At 40.8% G+C, this 11,212-nt stretch overlaps 1 protein-coding gene across 4 annotated transcripts in view; it reads left to right on the top strand.

The window, feature by feature from the left end:
• LOC306760733 (high affinity cationic amino acid transporter 1-like) overlaps window positions 1-8,088 on the top strand; it is a 14,162-nt gene extending 6,074 nt beyond the window's left edge. The window contains exons 1-12 of one of the 4 annotated variants that reach the window (XM_079246709.1): window positions 1,546-1,670; window positions 1,860-2,269; window positions 2,347-2,505; window positions 2,602-2,773; window positions 2,873-3,006; window positions 3,085-3,307; window positions 4,523-4,662; window positions 5,239-5,341; window positions 5,541-5,737; window positions 5,850-6,001; window positions 6,118-6,226; window positions 6,317-8,088. In XM_079246709.1, the coding sequence (XP_079102835.1) occupies window positions 1,900-2,269; window positions 2,347-2,505; window positions 2,602-2,773; window positions 2,873-3,006; window positions 3,085-3,307; window positions 4,523-4,662; window positions 5,239-5,341; window positions 5,541-5,737; window positions 5,850-6,001; window positions 6,118-6,226; window positions 6,317-6,486 (1,929 nt within the window). In that variant the 5' untranslated portion in view covers window positions 1,546-1,670; window positions 1,860-1,899 and the 3' untranslated portion in view covers window positions 6,487-8,088. Of the gene's footprint in view, window positions 1-1,545; window positions 1,671-1,859; window positions 2,270-2,346; window positions 2,506-2,601; window positions 2,774-2,872; window positions 3,007-3,084; window positions 3,308-4,522; window positions 4,663-4,918; window positions 5,056-5,238; window positions 5,342-5,540; window positions 5,738-5,849; window positions 6,002-6,117; window positions 6,227-6,316 lie in introns of those variants that run through there. The other 3 variants (XM_079246710.1, XM_079246708.1, XM_079246711.1) reach the window with 3 other exon arrangements.
• The last annotated feature ends 3,124 nt before the right edge of the window (window positions 8,089-11,212 follow it).

Here is an 11,212-nt window from a genome sequence, read left to right on the forward strand (position 1 = left end):
TGCTTGCATTGAGATGCAAAACAAAAGTGAAGGTGTCCACCCTGGTTTGAATGTCCATCTTAAACCCTCAAGCACCACATGAAGGCTTAATTTACTGCACTTTTCTGATTGCTTTGGTCATTTTGTTTGCTCTTTTTAATCTCAAATGTTATGTTTATGAGGGATGGCTAAAGTCTAAATAACAGGAAAGGAGAGTTTGTTTACGTTGTGTAACACATCTGTTTTATGATCATCTCACATGCCTCTTTGTTGTCCCCTTCCTCACAAGGGCAGATGGGCTGTTTGTAGCGCTGCTAAATACCCTTCACATGCCAAGTGAGAGCTCAGTGCTTGCTAAACAAGCTCTCTTTTGTCAGCTTTCTATCATTGCAGGGAGTCTGTAGCATTTTCTCAACTTTAGCTTTTAGATTGTCAAAAAACGACTTTAACAAGCACTCCAAGACGTGGTTGGGTTCGTAGGTGTTGTGGGTGACTCGTTCATCATTTCTCCAGATAAATATAAGATGCTGCACTCACTTAATGATTAGCTGATTGCAAGTCAGGTGCCATTTAAGAATATAATATAATTCATGTACACAAAGAGAATCTATACTTGTGCATGAACAAACCACACAAAAGTCATTTCAAGGAGCTAAAGCGTTGAGGCTTTGGCCAAACAGTGAAGAGCATGTGACTGACTGCTATTTAAAATTCACCCTCATGTACACGTGAGTTATAAGCAGGTGTTGAGCTCAGCGATTGGCTGAGAGAAGGGCAGGGCGCCGTCCTGCCCACTCTTCTTTTTTAGCTCAGCCTGTCACCTCATGCACATTCTGCAGCTGGTTATGAACCAGTGACTGTTAACGCCCTCTTTCCTACATTTCCTACATTCCTGCAACATGCAGGAATGTTTTCCTTTGTGTCATCTTCACACTTCTGATGGACAGAAAATTGACCTTTTTCTGTTTTTTTACCAATTTGAACTTTTTTTTTTGTTTGTTTTTGCTGTGTTTGCTTTGTAGTCCACATGTCGAGCAGAGTAAACAGAACTAAAATATCTGACCTCAACTGTGAAGATCATCATGACCAAGACACACGCAATCTAACCTACATATAAAATAATGAAGTCCAATCGAGGACTCTCATTTGGAAGAGAAGAAATTTGTAAAAAAAAATGTTTTTTTAGACCTTGAGAAATTACAGGCTAATTATTCTCTTTTTATTCATACAGACGTCTTGGTGAAAGATTTATTTCATGCAGGTCCTTGAAAAGACCTGCATATCAGGAGAAATGGACACATTCAGCTCCTCATTTCGTTGCCTTCTCGCAAACTTGACTTGGTCTTGCAGGTGGGGAAACTGCTGCCGTCACAGCTGCCCCCTAAAGCCATGTGATGCATCACTGTTCTATTTGTGAGCGGGACACCTGAATGGTTTGTACACAAAGAGGCGTCTTTGTCACATGTCAAAGCAGCGCTCGTAAACGTCCCAACTGGTCTCCGTTCACCTAAAACTGGCTGCTAGGTTGTGGCAGTCGGCTCTGAGAGACAACGTGCGGTGGGAGTATAAATTACTACGGAACAGCTGAGTTTACTAGGGAAGGAAAGGATCCTGTTTTGTATTTTTTGTGGAAGTGAGTACTGTACTTACTGAGAAGAGATTCTGCACCGCACCGTAGTTCTGCATTGTTTGTGAGTAAACTCTGATTTACAAATTAATTACTATTTTATCTGAGCCATCAAATCGACTCAGTGAAACCAGGAATTAGCTGAAAGTTAGTGCTGTTTGCATTCCAACCCAGAGGGAGAAACATTTGCATTTACAGGAGCACATTAATCCCGACCAACTTCATTAGTCCTGTTTGTTTTTTTTAATTGCAGGTGTATTTTGAGGAACTTTCGCCGTGATTTGCCAGTCAGGATGATTCTGGCGACGTTAAAAGGTATTGGGAAGCAGCTCCTGCGGGTGAAAGTTGTGGACTGTAGCACAGATGACTCCCGCTTGTCCCGGTGCCTCAGCACGTTTGACCTGGTGGCCCTTGGTGTTGGAAGCACGCTGGGCGCCGGCGTCTACGTTCTTGCTGGCGCTGTAGCTCGCGACAGCTCTGGACCCGCCATCGTCCTCTCCTTCCTCATCGCTGCCCTGGCATCTGTCTTGGCTGGTCTGTGCTACGCCGAGTTCGGAGCTCGTGTCCCCAAAACTGGCTCGGCGTACCTCTACAGCTACGTGACCGTTGGGGAGCTGTGGGCGTTCATCACAGGCTGGAATCTCATTCTCTCTTATGTCATAGGTGAGATATTTCAAATTGAGAAGGAAATGGCTTCCATGCATGTTGGTCACTGACTATTTCTGTTTTTTTCTGGGCAGGAACTTCAAGTGTGGCTAGGGCATGGAGTGCAACCTTTGATGAGCTCAATGGAAGGAATATTGAGGGATTTTGCAGACAATATATGACCATGAATGCACCAGGAATCCTGGCAGAATATCCAGACATCTTTGCTGTCATCATCATCCTCACTTTGACAGGTCGGGAACAAACCTGATAAATCTCCTTTATCTTTTTTTTTTTCTGTCTTTACATCACATCCTTCCATCATGTATGTCTTTTGTAATCGCTTGCAGGGCTGCTTGCATTTGGGGTGAAAGAGTCGGCCTTGGTGAATAAAGTATTCACCTGCATCAACGTGCTGGTGCTGCTTTTTGTCATCATCTCTGGCTTGGTTAAAGGAAACCGAAAAAACTGGAATCTGAACCCTGAGGAGATCCTCAATGCCACCACGAACTCTGCCCTCAAGTGGGTGAAATGAAGACCAAAAATGTGTATTATTCTTACTCATATACTAGAAGTGTTTGCCTCAAACTAAGTTAATCTTATGTTCTTTTTTATCCCCAGTATATCCAGTGTCTTACCGGAGAAGGAAGCGCTTGGTAAAGGCGGCTTCATGCCTTTTGGTTGGACTGGGGTCCTCTCTGGTGCTGCCACTTGTTTCTATGCCTTCGTAGGGTTTGACTGCATTGCCACTACGGGTGAGAAGCGAATCCACTCAACTGATAAATCACACACAAGCAGGATCCTCTGGCCAATCTAGTGACGTTTCCCTGCAGGAGAAGAAGTGAAGAATCCCCAAAGGGCCATTCCCATCGGGATCGTGGCTTCTCTCCTAATATGTTTTGTGGCGTACTTTGGTGTGTCTGCGGCTCTCACTGTGATGATGCCGTACTACCTGCTGGACAAGAACAGTCCTCTGCCTGTGGCCTTTAAGTATGTGGGCTGGGAGGGAGCCACTTATGCAGTGTCCATTGGCTCCCTGTGTGCTCTGTCGACCAGGTAAGTAGACCTACATCAGCCTGTCCGAATGAGAAGTCGGCAGTGATTTACGATGTTGTTTTCGGGCCTTTTCACACCAGACAGAGAAAACTCAGCTTCATCTTGGGAGCTTATATAATGCATATTATGAAACTATCCATAAATGATATCAAGTGTATCACAAGTCCAAAAGTAATTAATTATAAAAAGGATAAATCCAATCATTTTCATAATATCTACACATTAGAGTTCTGCAGCATATCCACTTCTCAGGAGGAAAAGCTGCTGTTAATATGGTTTGTCCAGGTCTAGACGACCTTAAGCCTGCCTGAGGGGAGTGTGTCGAATGAGCAGTGAGTAGAGGGTAGATGTTCTCTCTATGTATTTACAGCTAAAATAGATCCCCTCAGGTGAGGAAGAAAGCAGCTGATAATCCACTGAGCTGTGCTACCTGCACACTGGGGATCCTGTTTTTGCTCTGCAGTGCAGCTTAACATACTGTACAGCCATGGAAGAGTTGTATTTCCTTCCGACTTTGAAAGTAATCTCTGACATTATTTCAGTTTTTTAAAAATGATCTTTCATCATGCGCTTCATGCGCGGCCCATTGTTCTTTTCAGTTTTTATGACGGGCTGCTGTAACTTCATGCTATTGGTCATATGAACTTGTTTTCACACTTGATGGTGGCCTACCTAACTTTTGCTCCTCGGTGCAGACAGCAGTCTGGGGGAGTTTCCTCATCAGTAACTGGGTTCAGATTAAGTACCAAAGCAAGAAAATTAGGTGTGAAAGGGCCCCTACCTACACTGAATTATATATTGTGGATATTTCTGGATGTGTTATATGAATAGAATCACCTTACGGATTAATATAAATATTTCTTATAGCCTATTAGCATTCTTGGTCCTAGATGGTATTTTGGTCTAAATAATGAGAATGATTTTTTATGGTTTGGTTATTTACAGTTTTTCATGTTAAGGGAAATATTTTTTTTAATACTTAGGTTTTTGTTTTTGCTAACTATATGAAAGAATTTAACCTACAGAGTGCCTGGACCATAAACCGGCTCAGCAGGTTTGATATGCTGTTGCTATTTAAAAATGTACTTTCACTGAAAATACTAATGCAGGGAAATGAGAAACACTCGTTTCTTAAAACATATTGTCATTTTTCTAGACACCTAACTGTGCGTATTCACCTGCATGGCATGGTTTTTTCTTTCTTCCTTGTACTAGTCTACTAGGCTCCATGTTCCCAATGCCTAGGGTGATCTGGGCCATGGCAGAAGATGGCCTGCTCTTCAAGAGTTTGGCTAAAATCAGCCCACGAACCAAAACCCCTCTAACAGCTACAGTAACATCCGGTGTAGTGGCAGGTGAGCTCCCAACCTAAACTCACTAACTGGCTGGGCTTCTGACCAGAATCCTGCAACACTCTCGGTAACACATGACCTCAACAGCAGGAGCTCAAGCAAACTCTAGTGCAGCCCTGCAGAGTCGGTCGGAGCAAAGCGCTGCTGCCAATCAGGACGATGGGCTGAAAATGGTTGAGGACTTGTGTGAAACCAGAGTTGAAAACTATACCTTAAAGTTGTAAATCTCTGCCTCCTCCTTCCTTCATCCTCGGCTCAGTCTCCTTGGCTCCATGTTCCCGCTGCCACGCATTATCTTTGCTATGGCTCGGGACGGTCTGCTCTTCTCGTTTCTGGCACGTGTCAGTGAGAGGAAGACGCCCATCATCTCAACTATGGTGGCAGGGCTTTTGTCTGGTAGGTAGCTGAGAGGAAACCAAAGGCAACAGTGCCCCCTTGTGGAAGGAGGATGGTGGCAAAATCACACACATGGTTGTAAATATTTCTATGCATATAGTAATAGTTACAAACTTAAATATTCTTAAAAAAAAAAAAAAAAAAAATCTGCTGTCTGTTGTTTTTCTTCTCGGGGTCCTGCAGCTGTGATGGCGTTCCTGTTCGACTTGGAAGATCTGGTTAACCTCATGTCCATCGGCACATTGCTGGCCTACACTCTGGTGGCCGCCTGCGTCCTGGTCCTTAGGTAGTTTTCATTTCTCACCTTATTGTTCTAAGATCAATCTAAATCTTAACATATTTAATAGGAACATTTCTTAAAACCATCACAAAGCACATGGTTTTGTGCATTTTTTTTTTTTTTTTTATTTAAATATTTTTAAAAAATCACTTGGTGTCTATTCAGCCTTTAGCATGTCTGGCTCTGACTGTTTTCTCCTCTGAAGGTACCAACCTGAGCTCCTGAGCATCGACTATGAGATGGCCAACACCCAGGATGAAGCAGAGTCGTACAGTGAGGGGAATGTTGACATCCTAGCTCCGCCAGAGGATCTTTTCACCATCAAGAATCTCCTTTCCCCAACAAACACAGAGCCATCTGCTCTGTCGGGGCTGGCCGTCAACATTTGCACCAGTATACTCGGTGAGAGACAAAGACAAGTGCTTCAAAGTGCCCAAACGACTGTCTTGGTTTCTGATCCCTGCACGTCTTGCATCTCCTGATTTTTTATTTATTTATTTATTTTTCCGACCAGGTGTTATGGTGTGTGTTTTCGGCATTGTAGCCGTACAGGGAGGCCTGGCGCCCTGGTCAGTCTCTTTCCTCGTCATTGTTGCCGTGATTTGTCTGCTTCTTACATTCATCGTGTTCAGACAGCCTCAGAGCAAAGCCAAGCTGGCCTTCAAGGTGACTGAAGTTTACATTACATCTGCGCTTGTTTGCTTGATTTTTATTGATATCGCTGCAGCATTACCTTCATGTCTGTCGTGCTTTTTTTTCTCTCTCTCTCTCTCACTCCACAGGTTCCCTTTCTACCTTTTGTCCCCATCATTAGCATGTTTGTTAACGTGTACCTGATGATGCAGCTCGATAGAGGGACTTGGTTGCGTTTTACCATCTGGATGGTTATAGGTACTTTTTGTCCTAAAAGTATCAAATTTCATTTATGTTGTTTTGAAAGGGGCTGACGTCTTTGCAACGATATTTCCACACAAACTGCAGGTTTCTTCATCTATTTTGGCTACGGGATTCGCAACAGCGCAGAGGCAACGTTGAACCGCTCCGATCGCGACATACCCGAATGTACGATAAAAGGGGAGCCCATGGCCACAGAGAAGGAGGCCTTCCTGCATGAAACCCAGAACTCCCTCCCAGATGATGAAGATTCATGAGAAAACAAGAGGTTATATTGTTTTATTTTACTTTTAACACTGTCTGCGCGAAACCCTGATGAAATGCTGAATTCTCTGAAACGACTATGAATTTTCCCGTATTAAAGGCGAGTTTGGTTCCTAAATGGACAAAATACAAAAAAAAAAAAAAAAAACCTGACATTTTTATTTTTTTAAATTCGCTGCTGAAGCCTTTTATAGATTTACTGTTTATGTAAAACAGTTTGATTATCAAAGAATTTGGATAGAGCTGAGAAAAATTGTCCATCTTTGGTGTTTTGGAAAAGAATTTTTAGTTGTAAAGTTTCCTCAAAGGTACAGAGACGTATTGAATTTGTATTTTGTTACTGAGAAAAGCACAACTCCGGAGTTGCGTCCTGCAGAGTCATACAGCGTGCTGCTACAGGTAATCCCACGCTCTGGTAACACTCTGTGTATCTAAAGGTGCTCATATCTTGTTGCTGAGTGGGGGCACATTTTTATCAGCTATTAAAACCATCTGTGTCGTATTTGTCAGGGGAAATTTGCACTTTTTTAAATATGAAAAAGGAAACAATGTGAACTGATTGAGATTCTTCAGATGATGTATCTAAAGTGCCAGTTTCCCACAATGTTACACCTTCAGAGTTACTATATTGCTCTCACTTGACAGCTTTTTGAGGAGATGCTGTACATTGAACAGAAAGAGGGTTACACTCTGCATTTTGCAAAGTATGTTTATGCTGTATGGCAATTTCATTGATATCAACAGTTTTCTGTTTTTACTTCACAGGAAGAAGAGTCTGTTTTTAGTATTGCACAGTTGGGTTTACACTTGTTTAAAACTTGATTTACTGGCATTAGGCAGTAACACTGTAACTCAAGCAGAAACATCCCAGCAGTGAATAACTGATGGTCGTGCAAGCATGTAGATCCACAGGGCAGCTGAAATATAAGTTCTACGTATCTATTTATGTGTTCACTAAAGACTGAAAATGCCACCAGCTGGAATATCCGTTTGAAAATTGAATGATTTACGCCGTTAGTTTGGTGTGTCACGATGTGAAAGTCTTCAGTTTAGATGGTTTATATGCGACAGAACAATGTATTTATTTACAGATGCTGTTGAATCGTCTCATAGTGACAGTAAACTCGTCTACATGTGTAAAATATAAAATAATGTTGTAAATAAGTGTGTTTTTAACATTTTAAGAGGTTTTAGCAGCATAGCCAAAGGAGATTGTGTTTCAGAGCTTTTTTTCCCCTCATAATTTGTATTGTAAATATCATTGTTATCAATTACGAGGTTGTGTCTAAAACAAGTTGGTTTTATCATTTAAAAGCAAAAAAATTATTACTGTTGGGAAATTTTGTCTTTGCCAATAAATGTTTGGACTTGCTGCTCATTTTTCCGTTTTACCGCTGAAAGCTCTGGACAGCAGCTTTTGTTTGGGTTTGGGTTTTGCTTTTGTTTTGTCAGAAAGTCTCATCAGGTTTCATCCATGCAGCTAAAACATAACTGGTTTGAACATTTGCTGTGAAACTGTTCACAGTGTTTGCATGCTGCACAAAATCTTTCATGTTTAGATATTTTGAAGCTGCTGTTTTTCATTGCTTCACTGTATGTTGACTTGTTATTGGTAATTGTATAGTTCCTCTTGTAAATAAATATGTCTTCAAATCCAGAGTTTGGTGATTTATGTATTTATTATTATTTTATGACATTTTTGTGCCATAGTGATTCATTTTCTTGTTGCTAACATGAAGAAATAGAAATAAATCTGAAAGCCTTATCAGGGGAGGTCAAACATGGTGCATGGGTCTAATCTGTCCTACCACACAGTCCTGTCTGGCCCCTAAAATGAATTTGCAAAATTTTAAGATATTCACTGCAATTTTTTTTTTTTAACAATTTGCTGTAATTCCAATTTTTTTCTCCTGGAGAATTTACATGTCTTTAAGTATAATACATTTTCAGAGCAGGGGGAAACTTCTTTAAATGTTATTTAAGCTTATATAATTTACCTTATATCTTAATTCCTCAATAGCGCTCACTTCGGTTTGTATGATGAGGTGAGCCAGTTTTGGTAGTCGAGATTACTGTGGAAATGTGTGTAGGCTTACATTTAAAATAACTTATTAAACATTAATTGTAATGATATCAGATTTTTGCATTTTTCTAGTGTGATTAAATGTATTGTGATTTTTCTAGCTCTCTTAAGCTCAGTTAAGTTATAATCATGTAAATGATCACATTTACATTTACAAAAATATAAATATTACAAGATACCTAATTAAATGTAAACATCTATATAATGTAATTGTACTTTTCCTAACTTAAAGGGGAAAATTTGCAAATTTAGGTTATTGTATCATTTCAGTGGTCCTGGCTACGTGACAGCAAACTGGGCAATACAGGTACATCTCAGAAAATTAGAATACTATGAAAAATTTCAATATTTTTTTCAAAATGTGAAACCCATATATTATATAGATTCATTATACATAGCGTGAAACATTTAAAAAATTTAGTGTTTGAAATTCTGTGTTGTGGCTTGTAGATAATGCAATACAATACAATACAACTTTATTTGTAAGGCACTTTAAAAACAACAATGTTGACCAAAGTGCCACATTGTGGGGAGTTAGAAAAAAACCCAGAATAAATAACATACATTCGGACAACTTAAAAAAAAAAATTCAGACATCTAAAAACAATAAAAAAAATAAAAGCAATAATGAAAACCCAAAATGCAGTGTGTCAGAAAATTAGAATATTGTGAAAAACTTCCATCTTAGAAAGTCATGGTGGCACACCCTAATCAACTAATTAACTCAAAACCCCTGCAAAGGTGTCCTAAACCTTCACAAGGAGTGGACTGAAGCTGGACTCAGCGTATCAAGACCCACGATGTACAGACGAATCCTAGACATGGGCTACAAATGTCCCATTCCTCGTGTCAAGCCACTCCTGAACCAGAGACAACGACAGAAGCAACTCACCTGGGCTAAGGAGAAAAAGGACTGGAAAGTTTCTCAGATTAAAGCAGATTCTGCATTTTGTTTGGAAACCAAGGTTCCAGAGTCTGGAGGAAGAGTGGAGAGGCACAGAATCCATGTTGCTTGAGGTCCATTATGAAGTTTCCACAGTCAGGGATGATTTAGCAGCCATGACATCTGCTGGTGTTGCTCCACTGTGTTTTCTGAAGTGCACAGTCAACACAGCCATCTAGCAGGACATTTTAGAGCACTTCATGCTTCAGTCTGCTGACAAGCTGTATGGAGATGCAGATTTAATTTTCCAGCAGGACTTGGCACCTGCCTACACTGCCAAATGTACCAAAAGCTGCTTCAATGACCATGTTGTTACTGTGCTTGATTGGCCAACAAACTCACCTGATCTGTGGGGTTTTGTCAAGAGGAAGATGAGAGACACCAGACTCAACTATGTAGATGACCTGAAGGCTGCTATTAAAGCAACCTGGGCTTCCATTACACCTGAGCAGCGCTGATTGTTTCCATTGCCACGCCACATTGATGCAGTAATTCATGCCAAAGGAGGCCCAACCATGTATTTAGTGCATGGAAATAAACATACTTTTCAGGAGCATGATATTTCTGTTTAAAATATTTTTTTCCATTGATTTTGTGTAATATTCGAATTTTCTGAGACACTGCATTTTGGGTTTTTTTTTTTAAATCTATGAGCCACAATAATTAAAATTTCAAGAAATGTTTCTCTGTGTGTAATGAATCTATATAATATCTGGGTTTCATATTCTAAAATGAGTGACAAAAAATGTTGAATTTTTCTTATGATATTCTAATTTACTGAGATGTACCTGTACATGAACTCTGAACTGAAATAAATCAGTAAACTAAAGGTAACTATAAACTCATGCTGAAAAGTTTTTACTTCTGGAGACAGAGAGGAAATCCCTGGTTCCGCCTGCAGGGGGCGACATGAGCGAGCGTTGGCCCCGAGCCTCCTCTTCTCCTCTCCTCCCTGTTTTTCCAGCAATGCTGCTGCAGACTGATTCCTCTTCATCTCGACTCAGACCAGATGCCTCCCTCTCTTCTTCCTCCTCTCCTCACTGTGGAGCATTTCTCTGGCGGATTATCTGAAACAAACCGGTAAGGATTTCCATTTCATGCGGAAGACAGCGGCTTCTTTCTGTGCCTGCAGCCTGAAGCGCAGATCAGCGGCACTGATAATTGGATTTCTTGGTACTGCTGCATCTGCTGGAGAGGCTGCGGACAAGCCTGTTGTCTGTGCTGCTTGTAATAACCTTGTTGTCTTTAATTTATTCGCTAAATGTTTTCATAGTGGCAGTTTAAACACAGTCGAGCTGAAAGGAGGCACCCACTCTGTAGGTAGGCTCACCTTAGTGTGTGTAAGAGAGAGAGAGTGTGTGGCAAACCCTGGATAATCTGCTCTTTCATTGAGCTTCTGTTTCATCATTTAAATACTCTTCAGAGCAGCAGTGTTTTCTTGTTTGGAGCTTTTTCTGGTGGATCATGAGTCTTCTGGAGATTATATTTAGAAAAGGAAGAAGGCAGCATGATGAATGAACATTAGTAATAGTGAGGTGACAGATTTCTGTTAGAGTGGACTGAGTCATCTCAGTTTTCCAAAAGGCCTGAGTTTTATGTAAGACGGACAGTGAAATATGGAGGTGCAGCATCCACAACCACTGAGGCCTCTGAGATCCAGCAGTGAAAGCTTTTTGAGCCACTAATTCAATAC

The sequence above is a fragment of the Telmatherina bonti genome (assembly GCF_933228915.1).
Source record: "Telmatherina bonti genome assembly, chromosome: 9".
Classification (NCBI taxonomy): Eukaryota; Metazoa; Chordata; class Actinopteri; order Atheriniformes; family Telmatherinidae; genus Telmatherina; species Telmatherina bonti.